At 41.8% G+C, this 25,927-nt stretch overlaps 1 protein-coding gene across 3 annotated transcripts in view; it reads right to left on the bottom strand.

Annotated features, from left to right (window-relative positions):
* VTCN1 (V-set domain containing T cell activation inhibitor 1) overlaps positions 1-25,927 on the bottom strand; it is a 58,498-nt gene that overhangs the window by 4,262 nt on the left and 28,309 nt on the right. For 2 of the 3 annotated variants that reach the window (XM_041754384.1, XM_041754385.1), the window contains exons 2-5: positions 20,465-20,529; positions 8,990-9,337; positions 5,315-5,593; positions 127-296 (exon numbers count right to left, since the gene is read on the bottom strand). In XM_041754384.1, coding sequence (XP_041610318.1) covers positions 172-296; positions 5,315-5,593; positions 8,990-9,337; positions 20,465-20,529 — 817 coding nt within the window. In that variant the 3' untranslated portion in view covers positions 127-171. The remainder of the gene's footprint in view (positions 1-126; positions 297-5,314; positions 5,594-8,989; positions 9,338-20,464; positions 20,530-25,927) is intronic. The other variant, XM_041754386.1, reaches the window with a different exon arrangement.

Genomic DNA, 25,927 nt, shown 5'->3' with positions numbered 1-25,927 from the left:
TCGTGCCCTGGGCCAAAGGCAGGAGCCAAACCGCTGCGCCACCCAGGGATCCCAGGTTGCTTGACTCTTGTTAGGAACACAAGCACACACAGATCCGATCCCCACACCATTCGTGATTCATCTCACCTGTCATACCAATGACTTTGCATGTTTCTGTGTGGCCAGGGCAGCTTATTTTAGCATCAGGTAAGAGGAGAGAGGCAGGAGTACCCAGCTGATGGCAAAGAAAGAAGAGACACCCAGGGAAGCCTTTGAGTTCAGCAGCTGTAGGTGACTCCGCCTTTTAATTTCAGAGTCTGCAAAGGGAGAGAAAAAGGTTCAGGGTCACAGAGGAGAAGCTGGATGTCTTCTTCACATGGCCGGTTTAGCAAAGAAAAGCACCTGAAAAACAGAATTAAGTTGTTTCTAATACAACTTATACCCCAGTTTGGAGGCAATTTTGTACCCTTTTCTCTACTTCTCTGTAACTGGCTTAATATTAGAGCTTTCTCTTTCTTCAAAGAAAGTTCCCTTCTGTTGTCCATTCCAGTGAACACTCAGCCACATGAAAAACTAGACCAATAAAAACATTGTTATTGCTTACCAAATAAAGAATAGGATAAGTGGTCATGGCCAGTGCTTGGTTTCAGACACATTTTTGCCTGTAGGCAGTGACCTTTACAGGTTCTATGTCATTTGCTTCATCACACCACTACAAAGTGATTCAAAAGTATTATTCTCATTTTGAAGAGAAAGGTAGAAGTGAAGAAATGAGATTACTCTTCTTTTATTTTGTTTTCTTCCCGGACAATACAATCTCATTTAGTTCATTTCAGCTTTCACACTTACTAGCTGTGTGACTTTAGGCAAGTTATTCAACCTATATGTGCCTCATTTTCTTTGCCTGGAAAATAAGGCTAAAATAATAATGGACTTCACAGAGTTCTTATGAGGATTAATCAGTTAATACATGTAAAGCACTTAGAACAGGACAACAGGACCTGGCATGTAATAAGCACTCAATAAATATCACCTGTAACAACAATAAGAGGGACCCCACTCAAGCCCAATAAGCTGACCATTTCCAAACCCACCATCTTAGTCTGAATTCTGTCCTGAGTTCTACATCTGGATTTTTAGTTGCTACTATATATGTTTGTTAAAAATTTAATTACTCAGTAAATATTTTGGAGCACATGCTTTTGGGGCTCAAAGGAGTTTAGTAAGTAATATCTTCTTCCCCACTTGAGTTCTGAATCAATTAAAGAGTAAGATAGAGTGAGGTAACTGGAAGACCAAAATATCATCTCTATCATTGGTAAGTCTGATAATAGAAGATGAAGCTTTGCCTGTAGGCAGATGGGCTGCAGCCCAGACTTTCCCAGTGATAGGTAGCACCAGATTGGGGTAGGCTTCCTGCTGCAAGGGCTAGGTTCTGTTTCTGAGAAATTGAGGGTTAGCTAGAGAGAAAAGGAAAAGAAGGAGCTAAACTATTTGTGTCCAGTTTCTCCTAGTAAAGTCACTAATCAAATTAATTCCTCTTCCTCTGGGGAGGAGGAGGAGAAGGATGAAGAAGGAGACTAGAAGGGTTATATTGGTGGGGTCTCTTCTCACAGGGGGAAATATATAGAGTAGGTTGGAAAGTTTTGGGGAGAATACTATCACATGCTGGGTAATGTGCTAAGCATTGGACATCTCTACCTATGTGGACAACAGGCACTTTCAATTCAACATCTCCAAAACCCTCATCTCCATATTGCTTCTCCTACGTTTTAGTCTGTGGTTGATGGTATTCCTAACTTCCTAAGCAACCTGGTAGAAAGATCAGACCCATTTTGATTGCTTTTTTTCTTGTCCTTAGTATTTGTGTCACCAAGATGCTTTTTTTTCATTAGCTTTTGATTCTTCTCCCTTCTTTTCCATTGCCTCTGCCCCAGTTAAAGCCCTCATAATTTCTCCTCTGAACCACTGACATAGGCTCCTGACTTCATACCTTCCTATTCTATTGAAACCATTCTTCTTCAGAGCCCAACTTGAACTCTGCCTCAACTACTGAGCCACAGTCATAATTAACAACTAGACACCGTATCTACACTGAGATTAGCTGCTCTTACAACATTTATGCTATTCACCTCAGTATTTCATGGGACTTAAAAAATTGCTTTGTACGTATTTGGCGCACAATAGATCCTTATTGATGAATGATGTAAATTAGCAGTATAGTCAGAGAATATGAGGTGTAAACTCTGCTGTCTCATCCAATTGTTTAAAAACATGTATGGAGTACTTACTTTGTACATGGCAAGAAGTGATTGTGTTATTTTCTGAATTTTGAGCTATATCCTACTACCATATTGTATTTAGTCCTAGTACTCATACATGGGACACTTATCCTGATGTATTCAATAAGCATAGATGGAAAAAGAATCTGCTCACTGAATAAAAGGTGTGCTCAATTTCTGTAGTTTCTCGGTTATTGTCCTTTCTTTTAGAAGCCATTATTTATACAGTTTGGAGATATTTATTGAGATCTAAATGAGATACCATCATTACCACCCATTGTTCTAAATGCCCAATCCTTCATTCCCCCTTTTTCTTCTGGGAAGGCCTTCCCAGGTACTGCCTTATTGGTCTATGTGTGGGCAACTGACCCAAGTTGAGCCTTTCTGGGAATGTGGAATAAGACTGTGGGATTAAGGCTCATTCTGGTTACTCTATTGAGTGAGAAAGACTTTTAAAGCTAGGAACTCTCGGGAATCACATTCTGCCCTATAGACTAAAACAAAAGAAAGTAAATTAGAGAGTAACAAGAAAATAGTTGAAAATCCCAATGGAGTTTTAAATTCCTGGTTCCAGTAGTTCCTGAAGCCAAATTGCACTTCCTGTTCTTGGTTCCATGAGATAATCTCAATATTCTTTTATTAAATTCTCCATTTACTTAGGCTTATTTGAGTTGGTTTTCTGTTAGAGTCAACTAAGAGCATTCTTTTCAGTAGTCACCAATTTGTTCCTTAGGATGGTGGAAGAGCTCTCTTTTCCTCCTATGTATGCTTTTTTTGTTGTTGTTGCTTATTTATTGTGGTAAAAAGCATAAAATTTACCGTCTTTACCATTTTGTTAGCGTACCATTCAGCAGTTTTAAGTGTATTCACATTATTATGAAACAGTTTTCCAAAACGTGTTCATCTTGAAAATCTGAAACTCTGTACTCATTAAACAACTCCTTTTATTTCCCCACCCCTCACAAGCTTCTGGTAACCACCATTCTACTTTCTGTTTCTATGAATTTGACTACTACTTTAGATATCTCATGTAAGTAGAATCATAGACTAATTATTGGATGGGCTTATTTCACTTAGCATGATATCCTGAAAATTTATTCATGTTGTAGCATGTGAAAGAATCTTCTTCTTTTTTAAGGGTAAATAATATTCCATTGTATGTATATACCACTTTTTTTTTTTTTTAAGAGAGAGAGAGTGCAGGTGAGTGAGGGGGTCAGGAGAGGCAGAGGAATAAAGGGAGAGAGAGGAGAGAGGGAGAAAGAGAAAATCTTAAGCAGGTTCCACACCTAGCACTTAGCCTGACACAGGGCTAGATCTCAGGGCCCCGATATCATGACCTGAGCTGAAATTGAGGGTTAGATACTTAATCGACTGAGACACCTCGGTGCCCTAATGTACCACATTTTGTTTGTTCATTCATCTGCTATGGACATTTTGGGTTGCTTCCATCTCTTGTCTATTGTGAATCATGCTGCTATGAACATGGATGTACAAATATCTCTTTGAGAACCTGCTTTCAATTCTTTGGGATATATACACAGAAATGGTATTGTTAGATCATATGGTAATTCTATTTTTAATTTTTTGAGGAATCTCCATACTGCTTTCCATAGCAGTTGCACCATTTTACAATTTCATCAACATGTGCAGTGTTCCAATTTCTTCATATCCTCACCAACACTTGTTATTTTCCAGTTTTTTAAAAATTTTATTTATTTATTCACGAGAGACACAGAGAGAGAGAGAGAGAGAGAGAGGCAGAGACATAGGCAGAGGGAGAAGCAGGCTCCATGCAGGGAGCCCCACGTGGGACTCGATCCCAGGTCTCCAGGATCAGGCCCTGGGCTGAAGGTGGCGCTAAACCGCTGAGCCACCGGGGCTGCCCTCCAGGGTTTTTTTTTTTTTTTTTAATGCTAGCTATCCTAATGGTTGTGAGGTGATCTGTGATTTTGATTTGCATTTCTCTGATGATTAGCGATATCGAGCGTCTTTTCATATGTTTGTTGGCCATTTGTTTATTTTCTGGGAGAACTATCTATTCGAGGCCTTTGTCCATTTTTAAATTGGGTTATTAGATTTTTTTGTTGTTGAGCTGTAGGAATTTTTTATGTATTCTGTATATCAGATATATGATTTGCAAATGCTTTCTCCCATTTCATAGATTGCCTTTTCATATACACAATTTTAAATTAAAAAGTAAGCTGACAAAATTATGATTTATTCAGTTAAATTCAGCAAACATTTATAGGGTGCTTAAATGTGCCAGGTATTCCACCTGGTTCTGGTCTTGATATAAGACAGTGGTTCTTCTGACATACTCCCTCCATGATAGATTTAATTTAATTCAGCTGCAGTAAAGATGGTCTTAAAAGTCACAATCCTGTCTGTGTATATTCTTGATACTAGCTCAACCTTAGCTTTTTTATACACTAAGGTGGGGAAGCTAGGGTGTTGGGCCTCTCTGAGTCCTACCTAGTGTTTTGAGCCTGTAAGGCCAGTTCAACCTAGAGCTCTTCAATTAATCCTGGGCCAATATTGGTGGGATCGTGAGCCAGTCCTAGCTGGACTGAATAAGACTAAGTCAGAGTTAGACCCTAAGGCTTTTAATCTTCAGATCAAAAGTCATCTCAAAGGCAGGCTAGAACCAAATCAGTTTTGGTTGGTGTGGGATGTAGACTATGAGCTGAATATAACAAATATGTCAGATTATTGTCATTTTCCCCATTGCTTCCCCAAAGCAGTCCTATTGAGTTAGACAGGGCCATAGAATCCTAAATACTTGCTCTCCAGACAACTACCCCCAGTCAATGAGAAGGCATATAAGATGAAGCCTCATTGTGATTTTTGACCTATATTCCATAAATATTGTTTTGTGTTAGTCTTCTTATGTAATGCAATCCCAAATATAATTGTGGTCAAGATCTCCATGAAGAGGACTCTAGAGCTTTGTATGCCCCAATACATAATGTATCTGTTAAAACAAATTAGATTTTAATTTAGATTCGATTTTCGCCCCAATAAACCCATACCAAAAGCATGGAGAAACTCACCTGTCACTTTGATATCTCCCGTAGCTTTGGCAATGTCGTTCTCAATCATACAGGAGTATGTGTTGTTGATTGTGACATTGTAGAGTACAGACACAACCTTCATGGTCACATTCTCAGAGTTCAGCTCAAAGCTGGTATTGAAGACTTCTGAGAAGTTGGCTCCCTGGTCAGCCTGGGATGCCCAGACCACTGTAGGCTGTGGGAACCATCGAGGAGCCTCACACCGTAGGTTCTCAGAACTGGCATTATAATCTACATTCACCTCTGGGATGCTGAAGGCTGCAGGGTTGGAGGTCAAAAGGGCAGATGTCAAGATCATACAGATAAAACAATATTGCCTTTGAAGTGCTAGGTCTTAAAAACAGTCATTTCCACCATTGAAATGACTCAGTTGGGACGCCTGGGTGGCTTGGTGGTTTAGCGCCTGCCTTCGGCCCAGGGCGTGATCCTGGAGTCCCAGGATTGAGTTCCGCATTGGGGTCCCTGCATGGAGCCTGCTTCTCCCTCTGCCTGTGTCTCTGCCATTCTCTCTCTCTCTCTATGTCTCTCATGAATAAATAAATAAATTCTTAAAAAAAAAGAAAGAAAGAAAGAAAGAAAGAAAGAAAGAAAGAAAGAAAGAAAGAAAGAAATGACTCAGTACTTCCCCAGTGGGCCCTCTGTGTATGGCCCATTTTATTATAGATACAAATAATGATTTGTGCAACCCTTTGGCCAAAATCACAAACTCCAAAGACCTAAGTTCTAGGTATAAGTGAAGTTCATTCAATAATAAATAGATAACCTGATTAGCTCTATATTGTATACTGTTATCAAATATATCAAATAAAGAAACTACTTTGTACTTAAAAACCTTCCCACAAAGAAAAGTCCAGGCCCATGTGGCTGGAATTGTTATAACAGATAGATTTCTCCAACTAAGAGGAGTGCCAGTTCATCCCTTAAAGGATAAAGTTGATCATAAAACGTTTATTCTTTAAGGAAATTGGGCATTTTCTCAGGCAACTGTGAAGTCTCTTGGATTTTATGTTATTTTTCTGCCTGGAGGATAAAGTTAGGGTGGGGAGGGAGAGGTAGAAAGAAAAAACAAACAGCATTCACCCGTCACCCACAGAAATTCCATACACAGGCCTTAACGTCACAGGGTTTGGATTTTGGTTGGGTGGAGACTCCAGCCCTGGTATCCAGGAGTAGAGACAGTCATTTGTTTTCTTCTAAGATAATCCTTCTTATTGGGGAGGTAAATGAACTTTAAGACTAAATGAATTTAAGACTAGCTTCCTCTAATATCCAGGCAATGAGATATTTGTGGGAAAATGTTAAGGCCTGGACTTTTGACTATAAAATGCTTACTATGACAAATGGCAAGATCCAATTAATTAATTTATTTAGCACTTTCTTTTGCCTGGGACTGTGCTGGAATGGAGTGAGTGGTGAAAGGAAAGCCTTTGCTTTGCCCTAGCAGAGGAGATGAGACTCATGCAGGCAGGGAATGAGCTCCTAGGAGATGATGTAAGGAATTACCTTTACGTGACAATGAACCACCATTTATTGAGGGTGGACTCCGTGCCAGGTACTAAATTCCAGACATTATTTCATTTGATCCTCATAGCAGTTCTAGGGATATCTATTATAATCACCATTTAAAAAATAAGCTTTTGGGCAGCCCCGGGGGGCTCAGCGGTTTAGTGCCTGCCTTCGGCCCAGGGCGTGATCCTGGAGACCAGGGATAGAGTCCCATGTCGAGCTCCTTGCAGGGAGCCTGCTTCTCCCTCTGCATGTGTCTGCCTCTCTCTCTCTCTCTGTATGTGTCTCTCATGAATAAATAAATAAATAATAAATAAATAAAATAAAAAATAAGCTTTTAATTTTGGAATAATTTTAGATATATAGAAACGTTGCCAAGATAGAACAGAGAGTTCTTATAAACATCTCACAGCTTTCCCTAATATGAACATCTTAAACAACCATGGCACATTTGTCAAAACTGAGAAACCATCGTTGGTATATAATTATTAACTCATCTCCAAACTTTATCTGTATTTTAGCAGTTTTTCCACTAATGTCCGTTATCTGTCCCAGGATCCTGTATTGCATTGAGTTGGCATGTCCTCTTGGGTCCCTCTGATCTGTGAGAGTTTCTCGATCTTTCTGTCCTTTCCATGATCTTGATAGTTTGAGTGGAACAGGTCAGGTATTTTGTAGAGTGCCCCTCTATTGGAATTTGTCTGAGGTTTTTCTCATGATTAGATTGATGCTATGGGTTTTGAAGAGGAAGGCATAGGAGAAAAAGTGCCCTTCTCATCATATCACATCAGAATGCATACTGTCAACATGACTTATCACTGATAATGTTAACTTTGATCACCTGGCTGAGGCAGTGCTTGCCAGGTTTCTCTGGAAGCTGGACTTCACTAAGAAAAACACACCCAGAGTGTGATCATGGGGGAGGGAGGAAGTACTAAGCTCCCCCTCCTGGAGTAGGGAGATCTGAGTGCATTATTTGGAGTTCATCTGTGAAGACGCTTTGTATCAGCTTGCTTGTATTTATGGAAGTATGGATTCATGTGTATTTTATACCTGCAGTTTTCATTTAATACTATGCAGTTTATTTTGTTGCTCGAATTGTTCTATCTTTGCCACTGGAAGCTCTTTCAGATGGCTCCAGTGTCCCTTTGACGTGACCCTGCTAGTCCCCGTTTTAAGGTGAAGAAACTGAGTCTTGGTGAGGTTGCTTTGCCAAGGCCCTAGTACTTGCCTAGTTCTGGCTCTAGGTCTGTGCTTTCCATCATAGAAACACACGTTATGAAGTGTCCAAGAAAGGCCTCTGCAGACTAGTGTAGGGCAGGAGGCCTCAGGATACTTTCTGCCTATCTTGCAAAGGCCTTTCTCAAATGCTGAATTCTTCATGGGGACTCTCCTATCCCTTCCTTCCTGATGCATTTGGGTGAATCTCTCTGAATCCCCAAATCACTCTATATTTCTTTTAAAAGCATTTGATGGACTTGACCAATTATTATTACCTATTATTACCTATTTTTCTTATCTCTGCCCCAGCCCGCAACTCTATAAGCTGTATACTGTGAGCTCTGCAAGAAGTGGGACAGTCACCTAGTTTTCTTAATCATCTTTTTACTCCTCTCAATACCTATCTGAGTTCCGTATACATAAATTCACCAAGCTGAGTTAATAAGGAAGGGTGGATTTCACTGGAAGAGGATTAGTAAGTTTATAGAACAATATTGTTTTTGGTTAGTTCCTTTTGAACTTCTCCTAAAATGGGTTCCACTCACATGAGTCCCTGGAGGTACTGATTTCAGACTTGGGCCAGGGTCCACTTAGCATAGAAAAGTCTCAGGCCAGATCAGTTTTCTCTTACTAGCAATAACCAAGGTTACCATAAAAGAGACCACGTTTATTTTGGCAAAATATTTCAGGGAATATACCTGAAAATCCAGAAAAGACTATACCTGAAAATCCAGAAGAGAAGACCTAATCTTATAGGGAGCTATTTTTGGAGTTGGTGCAGGTGTTGGATGGCAAGAATGGCTGCTGCCAGAATGGTCTTTGTCTTATGGATCAGTCATAACCATAACATATTTCAGCAGCAACCCATGGTCTCTAGCCCCAATTACCTTCAGGTACTCTCTTTCCCTCTTTCCAAAAGTAACTCACCTCCAGTTTTATACTCAAGGTTAGCATTCCCTTTGCCTTTGGAGGTGATGATGTAACATTTATAGGTGCCAGCATCTGTGAGTTGCACGTTTTTCAGCCTCAGAGAGGCATTGCCACCTATCACTTGATCAGCAAACACTGCTGTCCGGCCTCTGAACATTTCGTCTTGGTCTGACAGGTCGTCTTTGCCTTCTTTGAACTCATGCACCAAGCCCATAACACCTTCCTTCAGCCACTGTATCACGATATCAGAAAGTTTGATGTCAGGCTCAAAAGTGCAGCTCAGGATTCCATCCTCCCCAATGTTTCCAGCTGAGGTGAGAGTGGTGACTGTAATGGAGTGTCTCCCTGTAATTCAGGAAGCAAGGGTCAATGCCAAGGAAATTTCGGAATGTTGACAACCAAACCCTTCATTACTAAATTCCGAACAGAGACTTCTGTATTATACTGTATTATATTAGAAATATAGAAGAACAGGAGAGGCATAAAAAAAAAAAAGAAGAAGAAATAAGGATAGAAAGAACAAGAAGACGGCAGCCTTGATATCTAGAGGAGATCTGCTCTTTGAGAACAAGCAACCCAAGCCTTGAGAGGAAACAAGGGGAGAACACATTGAACTTTGAGTTTGAAGATGAGAATTCAAGTCCTGGCTTTGTCACTTGATAGCTGTGTGACCTTGAATAAGTCATGTAACCTCTCTGGGTATCAAAAAGTGGAGGTAATGATATCTGTCTTACCTACCTTAAAGGAAGGGTCCTTGTGTGGGTCAAATCAAATGGATGTGAACTTGATGTGCAAACTGTAATTACACACATAAGGTATTGTTATTCTTAGTTAACCAGAAGTGGCACAGAAGTGAAACCTCATGTTAACTAAATGTGGCCAGCAGTTCGAAAAATGCTAAATTCTAAAGTGCGGTTACTTGTATTCCATTTGAATGAATGAAGAAACCAAAGCAAAGACGAGATAAATGATGTGGTTAAGGTTATAGTGCAAGCAATGGTATAATGAAGAATTAATTAAATTGATTTTTGGCTTAAGATAGAAGCCAGCCTCTCCTCTCCAAACATACCAGCAACAGAAATATAAATTATGCCAGCCATGTCCACGGCCTCTCCCTGACTTGCCCAGTGGATGGACTGTGAGGAATTAGCCAACTGTTCTTTCCTCATTGAAGGCTGCTGACTGGGAATGTCTAGAGGGGTGATTTAATTAACTGAATCTTCGTGAGAGGCTCCTCCTGTGATTGGATGTGAAGTGAAGGTATCTGAGTCCAAGAGGAGAGTGGAACAGTTGCAAAGAAGTGTGCGGGAGAGGACATGAGAGAGAAAGATGAAGAGAGTCCTCCATCCCTAGAGCTGTCTTAGATCCTGAGAGTTTTCAAGTCTAGTTTCCACTAGAAATGAGTAACCTTTAAACAACACTTTATCTTAAAACAGTCTGCACAAATCTCTCCTTCTTACAACCCCAGAAGTCCAAACTGATGAGTCTTGGGTACTTCTCAACTGTACTTCTTAGCTTCCTTATTGGTATTCCTGCCTCTCATTCTTGCCTCCATCCACTCTATTTTGTAAAATTGCATAAATCCTACAGGTAGACCTTGAAACACAATTAGGACATGTCAGTTTTATAATCACTAATCCTCCATGGTTCCCAAGGGCTGTGGACTAAAGTTCAGATGGACCAGCATGGCTTTCAAAGCTAAATGCTACATGGTATAAATACTGCATGGCACACGGTGATTGCCCCATATTAGCTCTTCTTGCCACCTTTCCAGTCTCATTTCCTGCTACATCCTTTCATAGTCTCTACTGTTTATGTATATCAAGTGATTTATTTATTTTCTGCCTTCACTGGAAAAATACATAAGCAAAGTATACATGATATTTTTCAGATTTCAGAAAAAAACATTATGAACATAAGGATATCCTTAGCATTTCACCTCTTCTTGCCCCTCAGGGATTGGAACTAACTGGCTCCTAGTCCTTTGGAAAGTAGGTGAAGGTAATGGATGAGGGACAGCCCTGGAGAAGCTGAGCCAGATGGATTTATATTAGAAAAAACAGAGAGTTACTGATGGCAGGAAAATTATAGGAGGATGTTATGAGGGCTTTAGAGTGTGGGAGAAGAGAGACTTTGGAGCAGCTGCCATGCATGGTGGCCATTCATGTGGGAGATTTGGGAGAGGAATTATCAAAGAGGAGGATAGTATGAAGTTTTGCTGTATAATATGAATGCAACACATCCCATCCCCTGTCTTGGCATTCTCTTGAACACTGCTTTAAAGATTTAATTTGCTTTTCAATTATTTTTACTTGATAGACTAATATCTAAAACATTCCAGGCTAGTACTGGTTATACAATTATACTATGCATTTTCACACCCCTGTTCATCTTGCACCTACAATTTATAGTTTCCTCCTCTCCTTCATCACCAGTTATCCAAATTCTACTTATATTCAAGGCTATTCAGATGGCAGCCCTTGCATGAAACCCTCTTTTGATCTGCCAAGACAAAATTAATATCTTCTCTACTCTCCCATAACACTTTCCCTTGCCTTTATTATAGCAGCTGTCTCCTTCTACCTTGTGTGTCGTCTGTCCCCAGAACAAATTTGTAAGCTTTCCAAGGACAGAAACTGTCTTAATGATTTTTGAAAATCCTATAATGCTATGATGGTTGATTTTATGTGTCAACTTGACTGGGCCATGGGGTGCCCAGACATTTGGTCAAACATTCTGAGGTATCTGTGAGGATGTTTCTGGGTAAGATTAACATTTAATCAGTAGGCTGAGTAAAGTAGATCACCCTCCCTAATATGGGGGGCGGGGCTCATCCAATCAGTGGAAGACCTGAATAGAATAAAAAGCCTAAGAGGGAACTCCTATGGCATAACTGCTTTCAGCTGGGACATTAGTCTTATCCTGCCTTTGGACTAGAACTGAAACACACTGTCTTCTTGGATCTTGAGCCTGCCAGTTTTGGGACTGGAACTACACCATTGGCTTTCCTGATTCTCAAGCCTCTGGACTCAGATTGGAACTAAACCATCTGCATCTCAGCTTGCTGATAACAGATCTTGGGATTTCTCGGCCTCCATAATCATGTGAGCCAATTCCTTCTAAATCTCTCTCTCTCTTTTTCTCTCTCTCTCATCACACATACACACACACACACACACACACACACACAAACCTATTGATTCTGTTTCTCTGGATAGCCCTGACTAATACAAATTTTGGTACTGAGAAGTGATACCTAAGAAGAGGCTTTGGAACTGGGTAATGGGTAGGGGCTGGAAACGTTTTAAGGTATATGCCAGAAATAGGGACGTTAAGGGAGATTCTGGTGAGGGCTTAGATGGAAATAGGTCGTTGGAAACTAGAGGAAAGGCCATCCTGTTATAAAGTGGCAAAGAACTTGGCTGAACTATGTTCTAGTGTTTTGTGGAGGGTTGAATTTACAAGTAATGGAATTCGGTATTTAGCTAAGATGCCTAGCAAAGGTTTGAAGGAGTATCTTGGTTACTCCTGACTGCTTATATAAAGTGTGGGAAAGAAGAGAGATGGATTGAAGAAGAGATTGTTAAGTAAAGAAGAACCAGGGAGGCCTGAGTGGCTCAGTTAGGCAGCTGACTCTTGGTTTCCACTCAGGTCATGATCTCAGGGTCCTGGAATTGAGCCCTGTGTCGGGCTCTCTGTTCAGCAGGGAGCAGGGAGTCTACTTGAGGATTTCTCTCCCTCCCCCCTTTGCTTCCCACCCTTCATGGGTACCCACATGTTCTCTCTCTCTCTCTCTAAATAAGTAAATCTAAAAAAAAAAAAAAAAAAAAAAAAAAAAAGAACCATAACTTAAAGATTTGGAAAATTCTCAACCTATCCAAATTGCAAAAAATGAGAACTCTGTTCGGAAGAGAACACAAAGAGTGTGGCTGCTCAGCCATTTGATAAAGAGGAACATAGGTGCTACTCCTAGGCTTAATCAGCCACCTCAGCAGAAGCCAGGAATAGAGGAATACCATCAGCAGCACTACCAAACGGGAACAGAGAAATTAAAGGGGATAGAAAAAATGAGGCAAAATGATGGAAGGCTGTCAGATTTCTTAGATCCTGCAGGACAGGACAATAGAGCTATCTAGCCATAAATGTGTGCTATTCTTCCAGAAAAGGGAAGAATAACCCTAAAGGTGGTTGAGAGATCCTTAGGGCTCCTTGAAATGTCCTTGGTTTCAAAGGATGGGTCCATTGCCTCTGTTTCAACAGGCCAGACAGAAGGCCACAGATGGTGCCTTAGAGGTGAGGCCACCTGAAGCCTGGGGAGGACTTTCCAGCCTCCAAAACTGTGAGAAAATAAATTTCTGTTTTTTTTTTTTTTTAAGCCACCCGGTCTATAACATTTTGTTATGGCAGCCTGAGTCAAGTAAGACGAGTGTTTAGTGCCACATTTCTACAAAGAAAAATAGCACTTGTTGAGTGAATGAATAAATGAATGAATGGAAATCATTAGAAACCAAGACACTGTCTGAGATAATGGTTCTATCCAAAAGGATTGTGGGAGTAAGAAGCATTCGGCAGGATTATCACATCTAAATTTTGGAGAAATGGGAGCCAGTGAAAAAGGCGGCAATGAAAATGCAGAGATTCCCAATAAAATCTTGGAGTAAATGTAACTATGTTAGAACAAGAATAAATCTGATGGTAGTTTATAAAGTGCCATTAAAGTGGAATTGAAAAATTACTTTTCAGAAAACATACATGATTAACACAGTTTATGGGGGGAATGAAATGGTAATGACATATCTTAGTTTGGTAATTTTGCTACCGAATTAATTTTAATGTGTTGGCCCTGAGCCCAAAGGTAGAGAATTTGCTGGAATATCTCTTAGAGAATTTAATGATTGAAAGTAGGCAAGTGTGGAGTACCCCAGGGACCTGCTACAGGCTCTAGCCCATTTAAGGTTGCATTAAAGATGTGACAGATGGAAGGAGTATAATGATTAAATCCTCCCCTCATCAAATCAAAAAGAGGAATAAAAAACTAGCTAGAACTTAAAAAACCAGGAGGACCTAGCCATTGCACCCAAAAAGCAATCAATAAACACTTTTTAGGTGAATAAACAATGATCAAAAGTGATTCAATGAAATTTAATTAACAAGCAACACCATATACATATTTCTTCTCAAAAAAGAAAAAAAAGAAAGAAAGAAAAGAAAGAAAGAAAGAAAGAAAGAAAGAAAGAAAGAAAGAAAGAAAGAAAGAAATCTGTATTCAAACTCGCAAACAAATACTAGCTCAAAAAGCTATGTTCTAGGAAACATAATCTGGCCTGGTAGGATTCTCCAATCTCTTAACCACCAGTGGCTCTTGTGTAATTTGGTGAGCCAAAGGATAAAAGGGCTCTAGGAGGTGGGTTTGAAGCAGTTATCTGTTGATAGAGAATTCTGTTAATTGAAACAGTCACAGATTTGTACTTTGAAGTTGGAAGACCCAGCTACTTACTGAAAATGTACTCTCTAGGCCTTGAGGTTTAATCACTATGACAGCTCTGACTTGCATGGGAAAAGAGGCGCCATAAAAGAGGAGCAAGCCAAAATCTGAGTGTTTTTTTTTTTTTTTTTTTCACACAGGGGGAGTACTATTCCATTGCCCAGTGCCATAGGAGCAGAAATTTCTTGGAATGTGAGATTACAGGTAATTCTGTCAAGGCAAGGATTCTTTACAGAAACTATGAATCTGGGATGTCCCAGTACATAAAACCTGGGAAATGAACTATCTTCTGAAATGGCTCAGGAGGGCAAGTGCTATACATTCCAGCAGCACAGAGAGCATCCTAGAGCCTTTCAAACAATGGTCGCTCAGCGTGGGCTGGAACCCAGCCCTCTAGAAGGACATCACAGCACAGGGCTTAAAGGTGGTAACAGGTAGGTTTAAACTGACACCAACTTTAGCACCGCTCTTGCCTGAGAAGAGAAAAGGTTTGGAGATAACAGTTGTTTCCATGAGAAGAAATTAGGAAGGATGCTGGGCCAGGCTAGATGAAGGAACAATGTGGGAAGCAGCTGGTATTTGAGAATAGGTATCAGGCTGTCTGGGTTCAAGTTATAGCTGTGCCACTTTCTGGATATGTGACCTTGGGCAAATCGTTTTTCATCTGTAAAGTGAAGATGTTAATGATAGTAGCAGCCCCCTCTGTTGATCCCTGAAAGGACAGATGATGCAAGGTAGGTAAAGAGCTTAACAGTACCTGCCCTGCCCTATGTTAAGTCTTAATGTTATCGATAGCTGTTATGAACTAGAATCCTTTGGAAAGACTGCAGATCAGAGCACCAGGAGGAAAGGAAACACTTTATACTAAGTGCTTCAGGTATAGTGACTTGTTTTAAGCCTGCCAAGAACCATGAAAGGTAAGAATTACCATTATGCCCATTTTATAAATGAGGAGGAAGAGGCTCCATGGGAGTAAATGGCTGCCTACAGCCCCATATCTAGCAAGCAGTGAAGATAGTATCAAAAGCAATCTCGTCTGGAACTAAGCCTGTCTTCTTTCTACAATGTCTTGCTGATCTCAGTGGCCAGACTGAGATAGGCAGAGGTTGGTATCCCCACCTTATGTAAAAATAAAAGCAATTGAAAACCACAAAATAAAAATAAGAAAGGCCAACAGCTGTTTCTGAGATGACTACAATTAAAACAAAAATCTTGCTCTTTCTCTCAAATACTTTTCAAACAATTTGTTAAGTCTCCTGTTTGGGTGCCATAAGCACATGCCTCCTTGGCTTATCCAATGTCCAAAGATGCAGCAGCATTTATTAGGAGGCAGTGTCCTGTGGCTTCCTGCCCCAGCCTCTCTAACTTCAGAGGAAGCCAGCCCTGGTGTGGCCAGGAAATTGTGCAAGTTTTAGGAAGTGCTATATACATGCATTAATCATAACAAATGATTATTAAGCACCGATGCCATTCATATAAAAAACAATACTAGCCATTTACTATCTCATGTGCCAGGAACTTCACAAACACTTTTCTCATTAAATTCCCACAATGGCTCTATTTTACCAGTGAGGAAACTATTTTTGGGAAGTTATGTCCCAAAGGACATACAGTTAGTGTCAGGCCTGAGATTAGAATGTCTCTGTCTGATTCCTAAACTCTTCCATTACACAGAGCTTGTTGAAGTCATCCAGGGAGGGAGTGATCGCACAGGACTGGGCTAAATAGGGTCAGGTTTCTTTCTACCTATCTCCCTCCTCCTCAAAGGGTGTCATCCACAAAGGCTGTCCTATGCCCAGGGGTTAATGGGTGCCTCACCACCTCTGTTCCAAACAGTCTACCTCAAACGCATTTTATGTTTTGTAGTGTCCATATTTGGTACATATAAGGAGTAGGATGGCTATGAGGAGGTGGCATAAATGGCCCAAGGAGAGTTTCAAAGAAATATAATTTTTTTCTGTACTTAGAAATATCTCTGTCTTTAAAAGCTATAGTCTCAGGAATAATGCCTTCAAGGCAAATCAGAAAACAACCCTCTCTGCCACTACTCTGTAGGAATGTTATTATTGGCACAGGTTGGCAGGGAGGAGTGTGGGTTCTGAAGCAAATTAGCAGGGCTTGAAACAACTGTCCCACCTGTTAGCTGTGTGCAACCTTGGGTGAGTACTTATCAGGATGTAGTAATAATACTTATCTCTTATTTGTTGTGAATAGTAAATCAGATAATTATGTAGAGTTATTTAGTGCAGTGAGGTGAACATAGGAAGGATTCAAAAGATATCATCATCACCTTTGTAATGCCATTTCCTTAATTTCACTACCTTGTGTACTAAGCCAGTAACATTTTTTGAATTTATCTGAAGTGTGATAATATGATGCTCTCAGGTAAGGGTTATTGTCTTTTTAATAAAAGCAATTGAGAAAAATCCAACTAAAGAGTGTTGAATTAATAGTTCATTTTATCCAAACAGCTCAATTTATCCATAATCAGCTTTTATCCCGTGAAATAGGAAGGAGGCAGAAAACCTCTTCATTGGTAGTAGGGTTTTAATATTATTGGTGGAATATTGCTGAACTGAGTAGACTTGTTTTTATTTATGTATTTGCCTCTCCAAGCATCCCTTCACTTGTCCATTGAAAAAGCACTTAGCGAGTACCCTTTGAACATCCTCTTCTGGGAGCTGAGTTACATACTCAAGGTCCCTATAGTTACGTAACAGGAAAAAGTGTGAGTGGCAAAATGTTGACTTTGTTTCTTAAGATTTTATTTATTTGTCCATGAAAGACACAGGGAGAAGCAGGCTCCATGCAGGGAGCCCGATGTGGGACTCGATCCCGGGACCCCAGGATCATGCCCTGAGCTGAAGGCAGACGCTTAACCACAGAGCCGCCCAGGCATCCCAAAACATTGACTTTCATGGGGAAGCTGGGACAATGTGAAAAGTCTTGCTAGGGTAGTCAAAGCCACTGACAAGCAAAAGATACTTTCGGGCTTTGATGCCAAGCCATTTAGCCCTAAGCCCAAAAAAGGTCAGTTATTAAGATTCAGAGGGAAAGACAAACACTAGGCTTTTTTTTTTTCTTAAGATTTTATGTATTTACTCATGAGAGACAGAGAGAGAGAGAGGCAGAGACACGGGCAGAGGGAGAAGCAGGCTCCATGCAGGGAGCCCAATGTGAGACTCGATCCCAGGACCCCAGGATCACGCCCCGGGCCAAAGGCAGGCGCTAAACCACTGAGCCACCCAGGGATCCCAAACTCTAGGCTTTTAATTCAAAGTGATATATAAGATCCAGAATAGGGTAAATTATAACTAAGGAAAAGTTAATTAAGCATTAACGAGGAAGGCACCAAAATGTATGCATTGATATCTTTAAAAGTTAGCCCAAAATATTTGCTTTATCAGTCAATATTTTATTTCCACAAACCTATATACACATATTTTATAATATATATTTGTAATATATCTGTATATATATGAGTGTATTCAAGTATAGCATCCATACATAAAAATGTACACATAACTGTGCAGTTTGAAGAATTATCATAATTTCATTCCATGTAACTACAACCTACACCAAGAACTAGAACTTTACTATCCCCCAAAGTCCCCTCATGTTCCTCCTAATGGTTACCTCCTCCCTCTTCCCCTGCCTTTCTAATAGCACAGATTCATTTGCCTGTTTTTGAACTATACATACATGGAATCCTCCAGAATGTACTGCTTAGTGTCTGGCTCTGTCAATCAACATTATGTTTCTCATATGAACATGTACTCAGTCTCCTCTGTCATTGGGAAATAGGAACAACAAGATTCAACCATATTGAGTGTTGGTGAGGACATGGAGCACAGGATCGTTCATACACTTCTGGTGAAGAGTAAATTGGCCAATCATTTTGGAAAACTGAATGACAGTATCTACTAAAAGCTATTTATTGGCTTTCTTGGACATACTCTTTTACAAAGTGCTTATTTTAAGATTTTAGAAGAAAGGGTTAAAAGACAAAGGCAAAACAAAGCAGAAAGAGGAACATTGGTAAAGATAAAAGCCAAAATTAGTAGGAAAACAATCAGAGAAAGTAAAAATCAAACGTAAACCTGGTTCTTTCAAAGCTACTGTTGACCTCATAAACCTTTAAGATGAGACACATACACACACACACACACACACACACACACACACACACACACACACACAGACAAAATGCCCAAGATTAGGAATAAAGAGATAACGTAAAAAAGAAAATGAATTATAAAGGGATATTAGAATGAAACAGGCTAGTACATTCAGAAACAGATCCATACACATTTACATACCTGATTTATGACAAAAATGGCACTTGGTGAGAAGTGGGAGAGGGACAGTGTTTTTAACAAATGGTGCTAGGTCAACTAGAGTGCCACGTGGAACATGTGAATCTTGACCACTATCTTGCACTATACGCAAAACGAATTCTGGATGCTTAATATAAGATATAAATGTGAATGGTAAAACAGTGAAGATTCTATAAGATAACCTGAAAAAAACCTTCATAACCTTGTGATAGGCAAATGCTTCTTAGTCAAACAGATTATGAGAAGATCCAGTATAAAGGAAAAGATGGATAAAGTGGACAAGGTTAAAATTATGAGCTTCTGCTCATTGAAAGACATCACTGAGAGAGTGAAAAAGTGGGGTGCCTGGGTGGCTCAGTCAGTTAAGTGTATGCCCCTGGCTCAGGTCATAATCCTGGGGTCCTGGGATCGAGCCCTGCTTTGGGCTCTCTGTTCATTAGGAGTCTGCTTCTCCCTCTCCCTTTGCTCCTCTCCTCCCCTCTGCTCATGCTCTCTCTCTCTTTCAAATGAATAATTATTTTTTAAAAATTAAAAAAAAAATAGAGTGAAAAAGCAAACCATAGAGTAGAAGACACGATTTTACAATGCATATAAACCAAATTGCACTCAAAATATATAAAGAATTCCTACAAATCAAAAAGAAAAAGGTAATCCCATTGAAAAATGGATTAAAGACAAAAATACCCTTTAGAAAACATATATTTTATCTTATTTTTTAAGTAATCTCCACATCCAACATGGCGCTCAATCTTACCATACCAAGATCAAGAGTCATGTGCTATACTAAGGCAGCCAGGTGCTCCAAAATAGCTATTTTTGATAAAGTGAGGAAAAGTGATAATGCCTCTTCTAGCCAAACACATCTATCATAAGTTTTCTTCATTTAGGCCCGTGGCCACTATATGGTGGCAGTACACTCACATCAGAGGAGAGGGACAGAGAGAAAAGGCAGGTGGAACTGTAAAAACTAAAGTTATAATGTGACAACTTTGGCTGCAGACTAAGTTAAAATAGAAATGTTGGCCCAAGCCAGGCAGTTTAGGGGAAATGGAGCAACCAGTTTGCCTCAGAGAAGACAGCTGCTGGCCTAACTCACTTAATGTCTTAATTAAGTGATGTCCATGATGGATGATTCCAAGACATGGTCCATACAGAAGAGGAAAGACAAGAGTATTCCTGCCACTGACATCAGCTGCACTCAGAAACTCACCATCCACACATGGTGGCATCTGTTCCCTACATGAACAGCGATCATAACCAGTGTTCTCTTTGCCTAAGACCCCTGTGTGCAAAGACCTGATAACTCTTCGATGTGTCAGAGGAAGCTTCATTGCACAGGAATCATCTGCCCAACCACTGATAGAATGGCTCAGCCACAGCCCTTTCCCACCATGCCAGAGCGGCCTCTTCTACACTGACTGGTAGAGAGAACACTCTGATAATCATCCCATTTGGTTCTCTCAACTACCTGGTGACATAGACATTTCCCCACCTATACCGGAGGAAGAGAGCAGAGTCAATAAGCAGAAGAACCAGTTTGCTCTGGGGTTTCCTGAGTCCAAGCACACTCTTTCCATTTGACCCCATGGAGTAGTCGGGAATGTAATGGTGAGGGGTGAGTGGGTCACGGTAACACGAGAAATCACATACCTGAAATACCAAAACCGATGATAAGGGCAATGGCTCCAGCCAAAATAATGATGACGCTAATAATGCTATGGAGAGATAGAGAAACAGGAAATTACTCTTCATTTCACTTGACATGCCACTTTGTGACTAGGGTTTGTGTCTGTCATTTGTCAGAGGTCTACAGGGAGCATCTCAGCCTGTCTTCACCAGAAGCCCATTCCTATTAAGAGGTGCCACAGAAAGGAATTGTCAACAGTCCCTTTCCCCCTGGGATGCTGGGAGAGATGAGAGGAGTGACCCTTTTACCTGAGTTCGTGTGTCATCTGACTGTCCTATTTCCAAGTTGGGAGAGACCATGTACCAAAATCGTTGGGGCACTACTGATGACATCTCTGTAGTGCCAGGTGCCACTGGAGGGGTTCCAGGTACTCAGCCCACACAAAGCATTAATGCCCATCAATGATCTACCTGTCTTGTCTCCTTCCACTGACTTTACACTCCACTAAGGACGACAGTCATGTTTTTGCCTGTACCTTCTTCTCATCCCTAGTTCCCTCTCAACCCTGTAGATTCTCAGTGGCAGTTTGTTTTCTCTTATTTAAAAAGTAATAGGGCACCTGGCTTATTTATAATGTGGCTGAGTTGGGTAAGTGTCTACCTTCAGTCCAGGTCATGATCCTAGGGTCCTGGAATCGAGTCCCGCATCAGGCTCCCTGCTCAGCAGGGAGTCTGCTTTTCCCTCTCCCTCAGCCTGCCATGCTCCTTGCTTACGCGCTCTCTATCAAATAAATAAAATCTTTAAAAAATAAATAAAAATTAAACGAATGCATATCTATTACAGAAAATTTAGAAGAGACAAAGAAGTTAAAAAAAAAAAAAAAAGGACAACAAAATAACCTGCAATGCCATCATCCGGACACAACCATGGTTAGCTTCTGGAGATGTATCCTGCCCATTTTCAATGAACAAAGTAACAAATAAGATTGGGGGGGGGGGGAAGAAAGTATTGTTTGTATTTGCTAAGTGCTAGAATTACTTGGCAGACACGTTGTTCTAGGCACCATTTATGGATTATATCATTTATCTATTCAATAACCTTGCGAGGCAAGCAAATTTATCATCTCCATTTTACTGATGAGGAAATGACACAGGGAGATTAAGCATCTTCCCTTAATTCGCAGCGCTGGTCGGGGAGGGAGTAGATGAGTGCAGACGCCGGAGACGGATTCTATGCCCAGCTCTGCCTGCTGCCTCCAGGTGGGCCTGGGCTCCTCGAGGGGCACCAGGTTTAGCTGCTGAGAGTGACTTGGGCAGGACAAAAGGTCAGAGCTGCTGTGCCCAGCAGAGGGGTTCCCGGGAGCTGGCCCATCGCTGCCCGCCCTTGTGCATAGTCACCAGGCAGGTGTCCTTGGCCACACTCGCTCACTGCTGGCAACTCACACAGTCCCCACACCCACACCGATGTTACTCAAGAGCAAGACAAAAGAGACGCACAGGGAGGCAAAGAATGATGCCACAGAGAGCAAAGGGAAGCCAGGAAGTTTTTACTTTCTGCCCTGAATGGGCTCATTGTACCTGCACACCACATACTGGCCCCCCACCCCCCGCCCTGGGCTCAGGGAAGGGCCCACCGGACAGAGACAACAGACTTAGGAGAAACAATTTTGAGTCAACAGTTTCCCTGCAGGTCAAGCCATCACGAGGTGCAGCTGGAGAGACGGCAATGGAATAAGCCCAACGAGGCTTTTAGCAATCGGGTGTCTGCCATTGATTCCAAGGGGAGACACATCTGACCACCCTCCCTACGTCGATGCAGCCTCGGTTCTCACTGCTCAAGTGGGTGAGAACAGTGACACAAGTTCAGCAAGAGGCACCATCTGGCTCCCTCTGACTCCTGGGCCAGAGGGCGGACTTGCATTTGTGAACCAGTGTCTTGCTTACCGTGGACCAACTACTTCTCTCTGAGACTCAGGTTCTTCATCTTGAAAATGGCAATAGGAGTAATTTCTGCTTTACCCGCTCTTAGGTCGTTAGGGATTGAAGTGTGTCCCCCGTGGCCCAAAGTTTATATTTTGAAGCGCCAACCCCAAGGACTTCAGAAGGTCACTTGACTGAGGAATAGGGTCTTTGAGGATATAATTCGTTGGATGAGGTCCTAATAAAGTAGGGTGGGCCCCTAGTCCCATATGATTGGGGACCTTATAAAAAGGGGAAATTTACCTACACACACACACACATTCACACTCACAAACTCACATGCCCAGGGAAAACACTCATGAAGATGAAAGCAGAGATCTACAAACCAAGGAACAACCAAGATGGCCCACAAACCACCAGAGGCTGGTGGGGGACCTGGAGCAGACTCTTCCTGACGCTGCAAAGGAACCGACCCTGCTGACAAGTGGGCTGCTAGTCTCTAGAGCGGCGAGAGAACATATTTCTGCAGGTTAAGCCACCTGGTCGGTGGTTTTTTGTCACAATGGCCCTAGCAAACTTATGTAAAAGGGTTGTTTTAAGATCAAATTAGACAGTAGTTGTGGCATATCCATAAAGGGCTGTTCATATATTGCTTTTTACTATAAACAAGTCTACCTGCAGCTGTTGGCTTTAAGTTTGTTATTAAAAGCTATGGCTTAGGGGCACCTGGGTAGCTCCGTGGTTGAGAGTCTACCATTGGCTCAGGGACTGAACCCAAGGTCCTGGGATCGAGTCCTACATTGGCTTCCCCACAGGGAGCCTGCTTCTCCCTCTGCCTATGTCTCTGCCTCTCTCTGTGTCTCTCACGAATAAATAAATAAAATCTTAAAAAAAAAAAAAAAAAGCTATGCCTTAACCCTGGGGAGTAGTCCATCTGGTAATAATGGCAACATAATAGTATTTTGATACATCAAAAATACCCTGCACCAGGCTCAGTGCTGGTGTCCAATGAGCATTTTCTCCTTTGTATTATCAAGCACCGTTGAGTAGCTCCTTAATTTCTCTGACATCCCTTCCTTTCTGTCTTCACTGCCCACCCCCCCACTCACCACCATGTCTCCCCAGCATTTTTACAGTGTTCTCCTAACGGTTTCCCTTGTTCCCAGGCTGGACCTCTCCTACCCACTCTTCACACTGCCAGCCTCATGGTGACTTCAGAGTTTCTATACAACAGTGGTGAGGGGAGACAACCTAGTGGGAAGTGGGAGCCGGAGGGATCAGAGGGAGGGTAGATATGCTGAGGCCCCAAGCATGGCTTCTGGGCCAGGCCTGCAGGTTCGAGCCACGGCACTACCGCTTCCAGTCGAGTGACTTCCCGTTCCTTCTTGTTCAGATTAAATGAGTTAACACAACGCTAACACGAGTGAAGTGGTTTGTAAAAATCACTTGGAATAGTACCCGGAATGTGGGAAGCTTCCATAAATATCAGCTCTTCCCTTTCTTATTTCTCGGCTGTGGTTACATAACAAGCACATGCTTCTAAGTTAGAGTATGTGTCTCCTTGGTGGTGCTGTTTGGGGATTAACACCGTCCCCCTCCCCTCCCCACTCCACTACTGAGCTCTTTGTAAGAATGATTTCAAAACTGAACTATAGTCATAATCGTCCTCTGCTTAAGACTTTGAGTGTCTTCTCCTCTCCTCTGTGATAACAATTCACTGTTTCTTTCTTTTTTTTTTTTTTAAGATTGTATTAATTTATTCATGAGAGACACAGAAAGAAAGGCAGAGACACAGGCAGAGGGAGAAGCAGGCTCCCCTCAGGAGGCCCGATGCAGGACTCGATCCTGGGACCTCGGAGTCAGGCCCTGGGCCGAAGGCAGATGGTCAACTGCTGAACCATTCAGAAGTCCCAATGATTCACTCTTTGATGTGTCCCTCGATGGCCTCTCAAAGGGGGTACGTTGCTTTCTTTCCAGCCTCTGCCTCCCCTCACTTCCCCGGGGTTTCTGCACTCTAGCTGCCCCGAAGAATCGCGCATCCTCCTGCCGCTGGCCTTCACATATGCTGTCCTCTCTCTCAGGAAGAGCAAAGGCTCCGAACAGATACCTGGCCACTCCGGGGACAAGAAGGCAGGCGACAGTGGAGGTAAGGGACCAGGCGGAGCGCAGCCCCGCATGTTTCTCTGATTGTCTCTCAGCAATTTCTCTAAGCAGGCATCACCTTGAGCTTGGCGCGGCACTGCCATTCCCGTGGGAAACGGCTCAACCTCTAGAGCCTTGGAAAAGGAAGCAGGAGCCCAGAGCAGCCAAATTAAATAATTCCCGTCTGCTGCTTATTAATTTTTTAAGATGTTGAATAAAATATTCGCATAAGGTGTTCTGACATTGCTTTTTGGTTCTTACTTTTCCAGAATAATTTCCAATAACGATGCTGCGGGGACATTTTTAATGCAAAAACTGTCTTTTAACCGCTGCATTGGAATTCACAGTGCACACTTATTAGACACACCTTATGAAAGGGCCCAGGTGGAAAATCAGTGCTTTTGGAGGATCTGTTTAGGAAGCATTGATTAAGTATGTATTGTGTGAATGACATTCCTAGGCAATAGGGAGGACATATAGGGATGAAGGGTCTGCCCTCAAGGAGCTTACAGTATAGCTGAGATAAAACACACACGCACACACATGCAACATACACAGACACACACAACATAAACAGACACGGACGCATTCATGGGCATATAACATTCACAGACACACACACATGCACACAGCATACACAGACACGCATGCACACACAACATGCAGACACACGCACATGCAATGCAACACACAGAGGCACACATGCAAACATGCACACACAACATGCACAGACATGCATGCACATGCACACCTGTGCACTGCAATAACACTAGACACATATGGGCAGGGCGTCGGTAAAGAGAGGAACATATTCTTACAGGAATCCCAGGGAGTAGGAAGTATTTTAAATCTGAGTGAAATAGGGGAATTCAAAGTGTATTTCCATTAACAAATTTCAGAGAAGGTTAAGAGAAAGGCTTCATTGAGAAATATATTTAGCCAATTCATGCTGCTACAGTATGAATTGTCTAATACTGTCTCTCTAAGGCCGAAACCCAAAGAAAAGTGATATTTCTGCTGCCTGCACAGGGTCAGGACACAAGCATCCCACTCAGAGCTCTGGGCCGGGAGAAGGGGCTTTCAGGGGCTTCAGGACTCAGAGCTTTGCAGAGGGATGGGGTGGGTAATTGGATTCCACCAAACACGTCTATACCACCTGAAGATGGCCTTGTTCGGTCCCCTCCCACGTCTTTGCTTCTGCCGCTGTTGCCTTGAAAGAAATTAGGCATTTCTGTGATGACATGCTATGTGTGTTCCAGAAAGGCCTCATGCTGTACAAAGTCGCACAGTAGAGGAGCCAGGCTTGTGGGGAGAAAAAGGGTTCAGGGCAGAGCACTCAAAACCTACATGACTTTGTAATCAGTCTACTAACAGAAACAACACTTGGAACATCGGGAGATGACTCGGACAGCCAAAGCAGACAGC

The sequence above is a fragment of the Vulpes lagopus genome, chromosome 5, assembly GCF_018345385.1.
Source record: "Vulpes lagopus strain Blue_001 chromosome 5, ASM1834538v1, whole genome shotgun sequence".
In the NCBI taxonomy this organism is placed as follows: Eukaryota; Metazoa; Chordata; class Mammalia; order Carnivora; family Canidae; genus Vulpes; species Vulpes lagopus.
Note: the sequence above shows the minus strand (reverse complement) of the source record. Positions and strands in the feature narration are given on the sequence as shown.